A 16,964-nucleotide genomic window follows, 5' to 3' on the forward strand; every position below is an offset into this window, starting at 1 on the left:
ACCACCACCAGTATGTTGTCAAGAAGCTTCGGACCTTTCATTTCATGTTTCTTTCACAGCTAAACATGATGGCATCATTCTTAAAATCAACTTTGGAGTGAGATGTAAGTTGGTGGTATAGTCAAGGAGGTGGAGAATTTAGCACTAAAGTCAAGCACTCTGTGCCTAAGAATGACTTCTACAATGTAATTGATGATCCCCCATCCATGGACATCACTAACCATATCTCCTAAAATCGGGTTCAGGAGGTTAATCACAACAGAATGGGTGTTCTCCGGAAGGGAGAGCTGGACTTCAGTGCTAAACTCTCCCGAAAGCTATCTACATCTCTTCAAAGCTGATGTTCTGGATGATGCCATCACATTGGATCATGAAAGAAACCTGAACTGGAAGGTGTTGACAATATAAAGTTGATGGTTTATTGGGTACATTTCTGCTGACAGAGCTAAGAACACAGCTGTGTGAGGACACCCTCCTCAATGTGAGACGTTACAAACCTAGGATGTAAATCCATACTTCACAGTTCTGCTGCTACTAACAGAGAGGTATGATTACCAATCTCTCCAGGAAAAATACATACAATACGTAATGCTGTATGCAGGGAGCGAAGGACGCAGCAGTGTGAGGACACACCCTCAGTGCACTTGGGTAAGATACAATCCTGCAATATAAATCGTTATTTCACTGTCCTGCTGCTACTAACAACATACACAAATGTATGATTACACATCTCTCCAGAGACCTGCTGACAAGTTCCCTTTGAAGTCCAGTGACCGGGGTGCGCATCCCCATTTTCCGGATGACTCCACACATTAGCATGCGGTCAGGCGTCGTATTCATTTACTATGTCAGTGGAGTGAGAGCGGGTAACTCATGGTGACACGTTCAGGTTCTCACTCCAAGGTCACTTTGATATAGAACACGGGTTTGTCCTTTCAATGCACAAAATATTTGTGAAACGGGAGACTTCGGCTTAGTGCACCAACCATTTTGGGAACATGATTCGGCCTGTAAATAAGGATGCAATACGGTGCTACAGTCCTGAAACCTGCGCCGGGGGGCTGGTATGTGGACGCGCGCCTCGATGCTATTACATATCCACATATTGGGGGTTCAAGTGACTCCGAGAGATTAACGGAGAAGCGAACCTAGAGGTGCAGCACTCTGGGGGCCCATGAGACATAATGGGGTACACTCTGCCCTCCACATACCCAGCGCTGTGCCCATACTGCCCACACACAGGATGTAAATATACAGAGGTTTAAATCCTCCGTAGGGGGGTATAGAAATTTGTTTTTCGGACTAGTCTCCTCCTTGCTGTTAGATTTTGTAAGGCTTTTGCGCTGTTCCATAGCTTTGGCTTTGTCTTGTATCCTGATATTGGAGCAGATTCCCAGCTCTGGTCCACTCGGTGCACCCCCGTATCAGCGCAGGAGCCTCCAGACAGCAGAGCTTTTTCGGCATGCATTCCATTTTTAGCGTCTTGTGAAAGCCTCGCCTGCTATTTCCCTCCACTTCCTTTCCCTGTAATGTAATCCGTTTTTTGGGATATGGACCCCTGCCAGGCTGGGAGGAATGCACATAGAGGAGCGAGTGGAAGGTGCAGGTCGGAGGCGCTGGCTTTGATGATCTGCCACTTGTTAGCCGCTTCTAAAATGTCCTGCCAAGTGAGGCTGAGCCGTGCCTCATGCCTCATCGCACTCATTCCACGCCGCCCTCTATCGTGTGACGTGCCATTGGCGAAGACAAAACCTCTGTATATTTACATCCTGTGTGTGGCCAGTATGGGCACAGCGCTGGGTATGTGGAGGGCAGAGTGTACCCCATTATGTCTCATGAACCTCCAGAGTGCTGCACCTCTAGGTTCGCTTCTCCGTTAATCTCCCGGAGTCACTTGAGCCCCCAATATGTGGATATGTAATAGCATCGAGGCGCGCGTCCACATACCAGCCCCCCGGCGCAGGTTTCAGGACTGTAGCACCGTATTGCATCCTTATTTACAGGCCGAATCATGTTCCCAAAATGGTTGGTGCACTAAGCCGAAGTCTCCCGTTTCACAAATATTTTGTGCATTGAAAGGACAAACCCGTGTTCTATATCAAAGTGACCTTGGAGTGAGAACCTGAACGTGTCACCATGAGTTACCCGCTCGCACTCCACTGACATAGTAAATGAATACGACGCCTGACCGCATGCTAATGTCTGGAGTCATCCGGAAAATGGGGATGCGCACGCCTGTCACTGGACTTCAAAGGGAACTTGTCGGCAGGTCCCTGGAGAGATGTGTAACCATACATTTGTGTATGTTGTTAGTAGCAGCAGGACAGTGAAATAAGGCTTAAAGGAAACCTACCACCGAATAGGTAGATCCGGTGTTAGGTGCATCTAATGTATGTAAGTATAGTCCTTTTTAGGATTAATCCTTTATTCCACTATATCTTTTATTATCTTTAATCGGGGAATATGCAAATTTTCTAAAGAGGCTACTGGGGCGTGGAGTAGCTGGAGCTGAGGCTACACGGCGTGGCTTCTTCACGCCCCAGTAGCCACTTTGATCCTCCTACCAGTTAGCTTCAGCGTGCAGCCACTCGTCCGCAAAACCAGACTTCTGCGCATGCGCAGTAGCTCAGGCCGAGATTGTGCAGCTGCCTGTATTACCCGATTAAAGATAATAAAAGATATATCGTAGTTGAGTAAAGGATTAGCCCTAAAAAGAGCTATCCTTACATACGTTAGATGCACCCACCACCGGATCTACCTTAATAGATCCTTTTGTGTTAGTAGCAGCAGAACTGTGAGGGATGGATTTACATCCTAGGTTTGTAGCTTCTCACAATGAGGAGGTTGTCCTCACACAGCTGTGTTCTTAGCTCTCTGCCTAGAGCTTCTGCACAGCTTCTCGCCGCTGTCCTGAACAATGAAGATTTATATTGCAGGATTGTAGCTTATCCAAGTACTCTTGCGGATGACCTCACACTGCTGTGCTCTGTGCCCTGCAGTGTTAGGCATTATCCTGGAGAGCAGTGTAATCGTACCACCATGTATATTGTTAGTACTGCGATAGATGAATTTATATTCCTGGCTTATAGCTCATCAGTGCTCTCTAGGAGGGTTTTCTTGGCCTGCTGTGCTCTGTGCTCTATGCAGCCAATGTTAAGTATTGTCCTTGGGGAGATACATATGTTAGTAGCAGCAGGACTGTGTAATATGGATTTGCATTTCATGATTGTAACACCCTCAGTGCACTTGAAGAAGTGTCCTCACACTGCTGTGCTCTCTGCATCCAGCGGTTAGGTATTCTCCTTGGATTTTAGGAGTGGGTCCTCACACTGCTGTGCTCTCTGCAGACAATGTTGGAACTATGCTTTCGAGACCAATTTGAACTCAGATGCTATAGTCTCCAATCATTTAGCTCACTGAGAGCAGAGGGGGTGAGCTGTTCAGCAGTTTAATGCAGAGAGCTCAGAGCAAAGCAGTGTCAGGGAGTGTACCTCCCCATACACACAGCTGCACAATACCAGAGCCTCGTAATGAGCTGTGCGTCTTTATGACAGACGCAGATTATTATAAAGTAATGACAATACGTTCATATTGCATGACCGCAAGCAGAGATCTTGAAAATCACTAAGAACTGATGCAGAATGTTGAAAGCTTTTAAAAAAAAAAAAAGATTTTCAAAATAGAAAAGCAGGGAAGGGTTAAACAGAAATGTGACAGAAGCCAGGAGCCATTCCTGTGTATATACACAGCATCCATTCCCAGCATAATCCCTGACCCATGGATGGGGTTAACAACCTCCTGGAGCAGTTCACAAATAACCCAGTATGACCACCCCAGCCATGTGTGTGCCAGGGTCCCAGCCAGACTCAGGGCTGCACTCACTGCACAACAGGATATAGATATTACCCTAACAATTATGGATCATTTCTTAGATCTATCTTTTCTTGTATAGAGTACCAAACCTTCCACATCCTCTGCCTACTGCATATTGAGGTTTATGTAAGGACAGTCTCCGCTTACCTCCTGAGCTCCCCCTAGTGGTGGTGTATATACGGTATGTAGTAATCTCCTGAGCTCCCCCTAGTGGTGGCTGTATATACCGTATGTAGTAATCTCCTGAGCTCCCCCTAGTGGTGGTGTATATACGGTATGTAGTAATCTCCTGAGCTCCCCCTAGTGGTGGCTGTATATACCGTATGTAGTAATCTCCTGAGCTCCCCCTAGTGGTGGTGTATATACAGTATGTAGTAATCTCCTGAGCTCCCCCTAGTGGTGGCTGTATATACAGTATGTAGTAATCTCCTGAGCTCCCCCTAGTGGTGGTGTATATACAGTATGTAGTAATCTCCTGAGCCCCCCCTAGTGGTGGTGTATATACAGTATGTAGTAATCTCCTGAGCACCCCCTAGTGGTGGTTGTCTATACAGTATGTAGTAATCTCCTGAGCTCCCCCTAGTGGTGGCTGTATATACAGTATGTAGTAATCTCCTGAGCTCCCCCTAGTGGTGGTGTATATACAGTATGTAGTAATCTCCTGAGCTCCCCTAGTGGTCACTGTATATACAGTATGTAGTAATCTCCTGGTCTCCCTCTAGTGGTGGCTGTATATACAGTATGTAGTAATCTCCTGAGCTCCTCCTAGTGGTGGCTGTATATACAGTATGTAGTAATCTCCTGAGCTCCTCCTAGTGGCCTTGTATATACAGTATGTAGTAATCACCTAAGCTCCCCCTAGTGGTGGTGTATATACAGTATGTAGTAATCTCCTGAGCTCCTCCTAGTGGTGGTTTATATACAGTATGTAGTAATCTCCTCAGCTCCTCCTAGTGGTGGTTGTATATACAGTATGTAGTAATCTCCTGAGCTCCTCCTAGTGGTGGTTTATATACAGTATGTAGTAATCTCCTGAGCTCCTCCTAGTGGTGGTTTATATACAGTATGTAGTAATCTCCTGAGCTCCTCCTAGTGGTGGTTTATATACAGTATGTAGTAATCTCCTGAGCTCTCCCTAGTGGTGGTTGTATATACAGTATATAGTAATCTCCTGAGATCCTCCTAGTAGTGTTGTATATACAGTATGTAGTAATCTCCTGAGCTCCTCCTAGTAGTGTTGTATATACAGTATGTAGTAATCTCCTGAGCTCCTCCTAGTGGTGGTGTATATACAGTATGTAGTAATCTCCTGAGCTCCCCCTAGTGGTGGCTGTATATACAGTATGTAGTAATCGCCTCAGCTCCTCCTAGTGGTGGTTGTATATACAGTATGTAGTAATCTCCTGAGCTCCTCCTAGTAGTGTTGTATATACAGTATGTAGTAATCTCCTCAGCTCCTCCTAGTGGTGGTTGTATATAAAATATGTAGAAATCTCCAGAGCTTCCCCTAGTGGTGGTGTATATACAGTATGTAGTAATCTCCTGAGCTCCCCCTAGTGGTGATGTACATACAGTATGTAGTAATCTCCTGAGCTCCTCCTAGTAGTGTTGTATATACAGTATGTAGTAATCTCCTGAGCTCCTCCTAGTAGTGTTGTATATACAGTATGTAGTAATCTCCTCAGCTCCTCCTAGTGGTGGTTGTATATACAGTATGTAGTAATCTCCTGAGCTCCCCCTAGTGGTGGCTGTATATACAGTATGTAGTAATCTCCTCAGCTCCTCCTAGTGGTGGTTGTATATACAGTATGTAGTAATCTCCTGAGCTCCCCCTAGTGGTGGCTGTATATACAGTATGTAGTAATCTCCTCAGCTCCTCCTAGTGGTGGTTGTATATACAGTATGTAGTAATCTCCTGAGCTCCCCCTAGTGGTGGCTGTATATACAGTATGTAGTAATCTCCTCAGCTCCTCCTAGTGGTGGTTGTATATACAGTATGTAGTAATCTCCTGAGCTCCCCCTAGTGGTGGCTGTGCGAGCTTTCATTTTATTAAAAATTATTTATAAAATGTATAGCATTACTAACCTTTCCACAATGTTTGAATAAATTATTAGCCTGGATTGTGTACATGACTAGGAACAATATATCTGGCGATTTTATGACTTTTATGGCTTTTTCATTAGTTTCAGAGCTGGATAATAAAGGACACTATAGAGAAGTACTGATGGGAATAAAGCACTTGGGGAGAGATAGAAACTTCTTGCTCTCCAGCAGCATCTGTCTTTATGCCAGATTTGTGTGATCATTGATGTGGATGGTGATTGGTGTCCGCATAAGAATCTATGTGACAACTTTTTAACTTGGGGCAATTGGTTTTGGTCGTAAATTATTGTAGCGCAGCAATACTGTTACATTATCACGACACAATTTCATAAAACGTGCAGCAGTAAGCGGACAGCAGCTGCAGCCTATCCCGGTGTAATAATGGTTTTCCTGGATTTCCTCGTCTGCGCTCTCATTGATCCCTGTCCTGTATAATTGATATCATGACGCACGTGACCCTGGCACACTGTGACGGATCCTTCCACCCTGCTCTGTTATAGATCTCACAGTACGTTGGATTTCGGATATATTTGGCCGTGTGGATAGTTTCCATGTGTTATATATTATCTAGAACAGTAGTGCTCTCCGGCTTGTCTCACCTAATGAGTTGAAATAGACATCATTTCTACACCTTCCTCCCCCTCACTATGGCTGCTGCCCCGAGCCCGCGCTACTGGGTAACGTTCAGGCCTGGAAGTACAGCACGTCAGCTACGGAGATGCCAATGAGTCGGCACTTGGTGTTGTCGGTGAGTATACCATTAGTAGGGAGATTCTGGCAGCATGGTGGCTCAGTGATTAGCATTACAGCCTTACAGCGCTGTGATCCTGGGCTCAAGTCCTCCGGTTTCCTCCCACACTCCAAAACATACTGGTAGGTTGATTAGATTGTGATCCCCATTGGGGACAGGGACTGATGTGACAAGCTCTGTGCAGCGCTGCGTAATCTGTGTGCGCTATTTAAATAAATGGGCAGCCATGTTGATTTAAAGGGGTTGTCCATGAGGTCACAAACTCGTTCCAGTCTCAGCAGGTAATGTTTATTCCCAGCTCTACTACATGCACATGTGACAAGTTTGGCCAGTGATTCAACAAAATGGTCTCCGATCATTACCTCTTCCAGTCTGACCATTCATTGTTAGATTTTTTTTCCAGTTCTGTGCATGTGACCACTGAGCCAAACCGGAAGTGACCACTGAGGCCAGGGATTGGCTCGATTGGTCACATTTACAATGAAAGTAATTTCCAGTCTTTGGAGGGATACCAGTGGATTGAGTGTAGGCTTGTGATCTCAGCTGCTTCCTTTCCAATCAGATTATGACCACTTAGCCTATCAAGAGCTTTAACACCAGGGATCGGCTCAGTGGTCACATACACTGTGAACATGATGCCATCACATTTAGTCTTAAAAAAAGCAACTCTGCTACTTCGAGTCCCATCAGATTGAAAGCGCTGACTTCACTTTCATTGTGCGTGTGACTGCTGAGCCATTCATACAGATGCCACCACCAGGCATTGACACAAGAACAAGGAAAAAGAAGGTACAGAGGGTGGCGCCTCGGGTAATATCGTCTGGGTATTGGAAAATAGTAGACACATAAAATGTGCTCACCTTGTGAAATCCTTGGTGGAATGCATAGATGGCCCAACCTGGGGTCCAGTATAGGTTCCAAAATAGATCCAGAGGTATGACACTAGTATCGTGGAAGGAGTAACTAGTCGCTCCCAGTGCTCAGAATGGACCGGTAGCCGTGACAACCACCGGTAATGTATACAGAGAATGTGGGAAAAAAAGGTATGAGCACTATCGGGGCGCCAATTAGATAATCCAAGGAAACAAAAATTGTGTCAAGGATATTAAATTTATTGTTAAAATAAGCCAAAATACAAAAGAACTAAAACATGGATAATTATGATAAAGGACAAGTCCTATGACGCGTTTCGGGTGCTTGGACTCTTTTTCAAATATGGACAAGTGATTAAAATTACAATTACAAAGTTTATATACATTAGTAGAAAAGTACCTGATGCCTGCAAGATGATTTGATTGGTGTAAACGCCATCTAGGTGAGTTTTGGCGCGAAGTAAGCGACACTTCCAGTTTTCCGGTTCGCGCATGCGCACAAAAAATTATCGGGCGCACGGTGTCACATGACGCATCATGTGATGTGTCACATGATGATGCTGGATAGCGCATGCGCACAGGAAGGATTATCATCCGCTCTCACCAGGGAGAAGAACACGGTGGAGCGGAGCAAATATGAAAAAACAGTTGCATCAATGGATAGTTGTTACATCATAAACGGGCAGTAATAATCTCAATTAGAATTGAAAAATAAAATGTTAAATGGTGGTAAGAGGGGGAACAAAACACATAGTGGATATGTCTAAGCACATTTTAAAGCAAGGGTATGGATGCAATTATGAAGAAATAAATGGATAAAATGCATTTTAAAAATAAATAAATATTCTATATAAACGGGAAGCAGAGACAAAAATTAAGCAGTATGTCAGTATACACATTGGGGTATAATGAGGACTGAATGTCAATATACTATACATACAATATTTAAAATTATTTAAATACATTCTCTAAACATTCATTCAGTCCTGTAGGTACAAGGCTTTGCAATTTAAAGATCCAGAACATCTCTCTCTTTTTCAAATGATCGAACCTTTGGGGAATGGACGGTTCTACAAACTCTATGGGAATTATGCTGAAGTCTTTGCAATTCTTGTTATGGTGTATCGCTGCATGGCGAGATACACTATGTAGTGCAAAACCATTTTCAATATTTGTTCTGTGGTACATTCTAAGAGGTAGATGACATATTGGGACATATTGGGAGCTACAGTTCACGAAATTCTTTATTCGGAACGTTTCACCAGTTATGTTTGACTTAAAGTCTGGTTGTCTATGCTTGATGATCTCGCAGCATTTGCACCTGTTATGCCCACATCGGAAACTTCCTGTTACTTTAGGGAAGAATGAAGGCTGCATAGTTTTATTTGATAAAGGACGTAGGCGGCTAGGAGCCAAGATATTCTTTAGAGTACGTGCTCTTCTAAAAGTTAGTTTGGGTTTGACTGGATTGGCGTTTACACCAATCAAATCATCTAGCAGGCATCAGGTACTTTTCTACTAATGTATATAAACTTTGTAATTGTAATTTTAACCACCAGGCATTGGCTCAGTGGTCACATTTCCAATAAAATTTTCTTTTTTTCTTGTCTTAAAAGGGGTTTCCTTGTGGGTTTGTACTTCCAGTCCCGTCAGGGAGGGGCTCATTGGTCACGGACACAATGAATGTGATGTCATCACTTTCCCACTTTAGAGGGGCTCCTGGTTTCCACTGTTTCCAGTCCCATTGCACTAGAGGTGCTGAATTCATGACCATTGTGCACATAATTCTTAGCCAATCAGTGCCATCCTTACATACTTGGCCTTAGATACATACATAGGGCATAGATTGGCTCAGTGGTTACATTTACAATGTCGTCGCTTTCAGTCTTGTCAGGATTCCCCTGGGTCCCCTGATCTCCGCTGCTTTCAGTGGAGTGGAAGTGCTGAATCCAGGTCTATTGAGCGTGTGACTACTGAGCCAATTTCATGCCATTCATGGAGGCGTGACCACTGAGGCAAGGTGGGTGAACAATGAGTGTAAATGTCATGACTTCCATTATTGAGGCGGCTCCTGGTTTGCACTGCTTCTAGTCCCATCGATACTGTCTTTGCTTACGTGGTGCACGTGACTACTGAGCCAATCCCTTGCCATTTATAGGCTCAGCGGCCACATAAACAATGAATGTTTTGTCATTACTTCCGCACCATGGAGTGGGGGGTCCATCCAAGAGTATTGTTTTCTAATAAAATCTCCCCTTTCAGGGGCTTCCAACATGAACATAGGCAGACGCGCAATTCTAGACACAACCTGAGTACAGAGGGGGGCGCTGTCTTTGAGACCAAGCAGCCATGTCTTTCTAACTCTGTTCCGCGAGTGCAAAAATCTGTTCTAAAAATACCACAAAGCTTCATCATATAAATGGACATAATATGAAGCCCCTCGCGGCTCTGGAAATCCATAATCCAAACACATTCCATTATCGGAGCGGCGGCTGTGTCAGCGTCCTGTCACAATCCCCGCTATGTGTCACCCTGAATGCGCTCGCTCTGACCATTGTCACAGGACCCCCCTGCGTCCGGCACAGCGCCCCCCACAGCTCAGCGTCACATCCCATTAGTAGACGTGACCTTGAACACAAGGTTTTCTGCTGCTCTCCCCTCGTAGAACTGACACTGCGCAATTTTTCCTTTTAACCCTTTAGGTCTTGTAGGATTATTTTTTGGACAGATTTTTAGCAGATCTTAAAAGCCCCATTCAGAGCATTGAACAATGGGTGTCTGCAGCAGGTAGGGGGCAATTTACATATTTAACCCTCAGTTCAGCGCCGGTGACGGGTTTTGGGTCAGGAGGTGTAATTGTGGCCCGGAGCTACAAGGATCTCGGCTTCTGACGTGATTTATTCTGTGGTTCCTATTAGTCACTGCCTCCTCGTAATTCCTCCGGACTGATGGCTACACAGTACTGAAGGCTACCACCATGATAAACCGGGGACATTACTCATAGATCCAGGCACCGGGACTGTTGTATCTTCTTATATTTGTTATCCATGGCCTGCTTTCTTCCAAAATTGACTTGTGTAATTATGCTAATGAGTCTGAAGGGCTTTAGGAGGGTGTTACAGAAGCCCGATGTGCTCTGGCTTCACAAGCTGTTACACTCATCTCAGTCTCACCCTCTCTCCTGCATTTCCTGTAATCACAGCAGCAGTGGGAAGGGGAGGTGCTCCTTATCAGTGTAACAGCCTGTAAAGCTACCGGATAGGGGAGCTCTAGTGATGAATTAGCATATTTTGAAAAGTTGGTTTTTAAAAGGAAGGATGGATAATGAATATAAGAAGATTACCGCAGTCCTGGTGCCTGGATCTATGAGTAATGTCCCTGGTTTATCAGAATGGATTATTAAGGTAGATTTCATTAAAAGGGAACATGTCAAGTGTAACCATAAAGTCTTCAGCCAGTGTTCGGTATTGTCCCTGGAGAGATATGTAATCAGACATTTGTGTATGTTGTTAGTAGCAGCTGGACTGTGATATATGGATTTATATCCAAGAATTGTAGCTTTTCTCATTGGAGGGGTAACTTCCCACTGCTGTGCTCTTAGCTTTGAACTTCTGCTCTATTTTGAATGAATACTTTTCAATTTATAGCAGATAGGAATAGCTTTGAAGCAGTTCAAAGCAGAGGGGCAAGAGCACAGCAGGGTGAGGACACAGCCACAAAATCTACATAAAAGCTTACACCAAAAATTTTCTTTATCACCCGACAACAAAACACCCTATAGTATAGAGTTGTTTTAGTCTGTTTATAGAGGCAGGGCGAGAGGCAGACAACAGCCATAGCAAGAAGGTAATAATTTGTATACTATTTACTATAGAAAGAGATGTTCTTTGTCTGATGCACTGTTAAAAATGTAACACCAGCTTGCTATAGATGGGCTGCTAAAGTCTCCCCTATTATCTTGGGATCATTTTAATTTTTGTACAAACGAGTTAATGTCTGTATTTGTTTTAATATATATGAAATAAACACATCACTCTTGAGTTCCCCTTATTGTAGGGTATTTGATTGAAGTTAGGGGGGAATTTATCCTAACTAAACGTAAGGACGCACTAAATTTGGGTTATATGTTTATAGAGGCAGCCTAGGATTCATATTCCAGGATTGTAGGATTGAGGGTATGTCCTCACCCTGCTGTGCTCTTTGCAGCCATTGTTGGCTATTGTTCCTGGAGAGGTGTATAATCATACCTTAGTTTATGTTGTTTGTAGCAGCAGCAGGACTGTGAACTGTACTATGGATTGTAGGCACTCCAAGGGCACTAGGGGTGTGTCCTCACACTGCTGTGCTCTTACATTTCTGCTCCACAGCCCCTGCCCTCTAAGTAAGTGCTGTAACATGCTTCTGTTTTGATACTTAAGTAGTTACTCAGAGCAAAAAGAAGAGACTGTGGAGATCTTACTACAGAGAACTGAGAAGACAGAGGAGTTCGGACACACGTTCAGTGCACCTAGGGGCCTGTCCTCACACTGCTGTGCTCTTATATCCTACAGCAGTCAAAGGGGAGGAGTTTCTAAGAAGTTTAATATGCTCATTTGCATATAAATTTAAATGAAGATTTGTCTGCGTCCAAGCCATCTGGTAATGCTGCAGGACACTTCACCCACAGGGACATAGGATTAGTTTATATGTGACCCCCGGAGCTGACGGCGCCCCTTTAAGTGTTCTGCTTGTGGCTGCGGTGTCCAGGCTGGTAGCGCGCGTCCTGTCAGTGGCGCTCGGCTGTAATGACACGGGCCGCCCGCTGCTGTCAGCATGTTGTTTGCACGGTCTCCACAGCTGACAGGTCTCTTGTCTCCTCTCGGTGACTACTCAAGTGCAGCCGATGAGACGCACAATTCAAGCAACACATCAGGGGGCAGCGGGGCAGAGAGGCTGGCACTCCATGAAAGGACCCAAAAATAGCCGCACAGTAAATACACGGCAGTCCCAGAGGAGGCTCTCCTGCTTAGTATAACTTTCTAATAGACCTTATGGTGCAATTCTTCACCATCTCTGCTTGCTTTTAATCAGCGCAGCAGGCATTTCAGCAGGTCCTTTACTTGGCAGGGTTATAAATTGTATCATTGATCACTAAGGCGTCTTTGTATACAAATTTTACCCAAAATACAAAGTTTTCCAAATATGCTTCACCATTTTCATCAACTTTACTTACTGCCAGTGAATAATATGGCTCATTTATTCCATTCAGAGGCAGTGACCCTGTATACACTAGTATACACTTTATACACTACTTCTGCTCTCAGCTTAAAAGTGGAGACAATTGTATCCAGTCTAGACAATGCTCTTATATTTACATGATAACCCGGAACACTGCCTGGACTCCAGACTGATACATTGTAACAAACCAGCAATGCTCTGTGAGCCGAACACATCAGCAGCAGCTGCACAGATCTCTCTGTTGGTTTGTTTCAATTTATGTATTTAGCTCACAGAGCGTTGTCTAGACTGGATATAATTGTCTTTGTTCAGAGGCAGTGACCCTGTACATAGCGAGTCCTGCTCTCAGCTGAGAAGTGGAGACAATTGTATCCTGCCTGAACAATACTCTGTGAGCTAAACAGCCTGAACTCTTAACTAATACATTATAATAAACCAACAGAGAGATCTGTACAGCTGCTACTGATGTGTTTAGCTCACAGAGCATTGTCTACACTGGATAAAATTGTCTCCACTCCTCAGCTGAGAGCAGGACTAGCTATGTACAGGGCCACTGCCTCTGAATGGAGACAATTGTATCCCGTCTAGACAATGCTCTGTGAGCTAAACAGCTGCACAGATCTATGCTGTTTTGTTACAATGTATCAGTCTGGAGTCCAGGCTGCTAAGCTCACAGAGCATTGTCTAGACTGGATACAATTGTCTCCACTTCTTAGCTGAGAGCAGGACTAGCTATGTACATGGTTTTTGGCTCTGAATGGACACAATTGTATCCAGTCTAGACAATGCTCTGAGAGCTAAACATCCTGGACTGATACATTGTAATAAATCAGCAGAGAGATCTGTGCTGCTACTGCTGAGTTGGTCAGCTCACAGAGCATTGCTGGTTTGTTACAATGTATCAGTCTGGAGTCGGGTCAGTCCTCTGGTTATCATGTAAATATATTCAGGTGATTCCAGACGATGCAAATTATACCTGGTCTCCCTCCTTCCCAGCACTTCCCAAGTCCCTCCGGAGAACGCAGGTCTTAGAGTAATTAGACTTCTTAGTGAGCGGCAGGAACATGGACTTCTCTCCGCGATACGTTCCCCCGTGTCTCTGCGGTACACAGCGCCTGATGTTGGGACGTACTGTACTCCGCTGCATAAACTGTCTAGTTTCATTCTATTCACGCTCTTCTGAGTGATGAGGACGTATCTAGTGCCAATTATAGACACATAACTTCTTCTTAGCGTTCTCTTTGTCAGATTTCTGGAGGAATTACCATTTAAATATTTTACACAATAAGCCAAACACAGCAGCTGCACAGATCTCTCTGCTGGTTTGTTACAATGTATCAGTCTGGAGTCCAGGCTGTTTAGCTCACAGAGCATTGTCTAGACTGGATACAATTTCTCAGCTGAGAGCAGGACTAGTTATGTACAGGGTCACTGCACAGATCTCTCTAATTGTTCGTTACAATGTATCAGTCTGGAGTCCAGGCTGTTTAGCTCACAGAGCATTGTCTAGACTGGATACAATTTCTCAGCTGAGAGCAGGACTAGTTATGTACAGGGCTACTGCACAGATCTCTCTAATTGTTCGTTACAATGTATCAGTTTGGAGTCCATGCTGTTTCGCTCACAGAGCACTTTCTAGTATTCTAGCAATTTTCCATGTGGATTTTTAAGGTCAGTAATTGACCCAGTTAAAATCCAGATGAAATCTGCAGAATCTTGACATGTTGCAGATAAAAAATAAAAAAAAATTCCCAGTTTACAGAAAGTCATAAACAGACGTGGTTAATGGGTTAAAAAGCTAAATATTTTATGATGGGCTGGTCACGGTAGGTCAGAGGTCACACATAGACATTAACCCCTCCATTGAGTCATTGTGATGCACTCAAAGAGTCCTTGGCCTAAAAGTTTTATGCCTTGTCAGTTCCGATAGTAAAAAGTGAATTTTTTGGGCCATTGGTGTCTATAATTAGACTTTTAGGATTTCTAGAATCATGACTTGTCAACCTAGGAGTCCGACTCATAAGATGACCAAGGGGGAAGTCTCCATAACTGTTTGTACTCTGCAATGTAATATTTGTATTTGCCTCCTGTGATGTGTAAAGCTACGGCATATGCTGGCGCTGTATAAATATAGATTATTATTATTACTATATGATGATTGGACGCATTACAATAATGTATGTGGAGAGACAGTTCCCATAACTGGGCTTTCCAGGAATCTTATGAAGTGACAAGGGGGTCATGACACGGGTAAGAAAACAAAATACAGGCGTTCCCCTACTTAAGGACACTTGACTTACAGACGACCCATAGTTACAGACGGGCCCCTCTGCCCACTGTGACCTCCGGTGGATGTTATTATAGTCTCAGGCTGCAATGATCAGCTGTAAGGTGTCTGTAATGAAGTTTCGACTTGCATACAAATTCAACTTAAGAACAAACCTATGGACCCTCTCTTGTACGTAACCCTAGGACTGCCTGTAATGCGATTTTTCTGCTTTGTTGCAGAGCGTCGTCCGATGCCTGTGGCATCCCAAGCTGAACCAGATCATGGTGGGCACTGGCAATGGTCTGGCCAAAGTTTATTATGACCCAGTGAAGAGCCAGAGGTAAGAAGATAAACTTGTACTCGCCACATTGTGTCATTATAACCTATGCAATTACATGAAAGATACAAACTATCCATGTGCTACTCCTGCATTCCATAGGGAGACTGTAGAGCAATGCACCCTGGGAAAAAATATATGCAAAATAGCTCCCCCAAAATGTCAAATAGTCTAACTACCTCCATCTATAGGCTGCTATCATTACAGTCAATGTATGACCATTTGAAGGACATCTACCACCAGGATGAAGGATTGTAAACCAAGCACACTGACATGCAGGTGTGTGCGCCATCTCTGGCAGGAGCTGCTCTTCTTTTAGATTTTCATGCCCTTGTTTTAAAAAAAAAATCTGTTAAAATTATGCAAATGAGCCTGAGGCGCTCCAGACTCCATTAATACCTTTTATTAGTGCCATTCAAACTCATTTGCATAATTTTAAAAGCCTTTTTTTTGTAAATAATACAGGGCATAAGAAGCTAAAAGAAGGGAGGATCCTGCCAGAGGGGGCGCACGCCAGTATGTCAGTGTGCTTGCCTTACAATCCTTCATCCCGGTGGTAGATTTCCTCTAATGTACCTAAGAGGTGCAGGACGTTATATTGATGTTCTATCCCTAGTAGAGGCCATCAATATCTGGAGAGATGTGTAATCAGACCTTTGTGTTTGTTGTTGGTAGCAGCAGGACTGTGGATTTATACTCCAGGATTAAAGCTTTCCAAGTGCCCTGGAGTCTTGTCCTCACACTGCTCTTCCCCATGCCCTCTGTAGAGCATATTAGTCTTATCCCTGGAGAAATGTATAATCACACTTTTGCGTATGTTGTTAGTAGCAACAGGAATATGTAATAAGGACTTAAATGTCAGGATCTTTGCTTGGCCAAATGCACGTGGAGGGGCGTGTCCTCACCCTGCTGTGCTCTTAGCTCTCTGTATTGAACGTATCTACAGATATTTTGATTTACTGCTGTAATATCCAACCAAAAGCCTGTTACAGCATCGCCTCAAGGGGCAGGAGCTGCTGAGCTGCTCAGTGTACGGTGTATAAGGCAGCATTCACACTACTGTATGGGTGACGTATGTCCTCCCATAGACGGCGATGGCCACACAGAGGGATACGGAACCGTACCGCTCCGTACACGTGAAAAAGATGTCCCCGTGTTACAGCCCGCATGCCGTGGATCTCTATGTAGAGGGGAGGGGTCACCCCTTCTTCTCTCCATGGCACCGGGCGCGTGCCAACCTGTCCGTAGCCGTGCGGGCATACATTAGTGTGCATGCGGCCTAAGGGGTATTCCCATGAAACAAGTTAGGCATATATGATAGGGCCTAACCTGCTGATCGGTGGGGGTCTCAGTGATGCAAACGGGGGGAACCAATGTACCCCCATCCTGTGGATAGGACCTATCTTGTTTTGTGGGGAAACCCCTTTAAGAGCACAGCAGTGTAAGGACACGCCCCGCAGAGCACTTGCACAAGCTTCAATCCATTTTCCAGTCCTACTTCTGTTGTTCTTGACTCGTCACATCCCAGGACTGATATACAA

At 44.4% G+C, this 16,964-nt stretch overlaps 1 protein-coding gene across 2 annotated transcripts in view; it reads left to right on the forward strand.

The window, feature by feature from the left end:
- Window positions 1-16,964, forward strand: part of WDR70 (WD repeat domain 70) — a 153,225-nt gene that overhangs the window by 111,076 nt on the left and 25,185 nt on the right. For both annotated transcript variants that reach the window (XM_072135264.1, XM_072135257.1), the window contains exon 14: window positions 15,326-15,426. In XM_072135264.1, the coding sequence (XP_071991365.1) occupies window positions 15,326-15,426 (101 nt within the window). The remainder of the gene's footprint in view (window positions 1-15,325; window positions 15,427-16,964) is intronic.

The sequence above is a fragment of the Engystomops pustulosus genome, chromosome 1 (genome assembly GCF_040894005.1).
Source record: "Engystomops pustulosus chromosome 1, aEngPut4.maternal, whole genome shotgun sequence".
Taxonomy (NCBI): domain Eukaryota; kingdom Metazoa; phylum Chordata; class Amphibia; order Anura; family Leptodactylidae; genus Engystomops; species Engystomops pustulosus.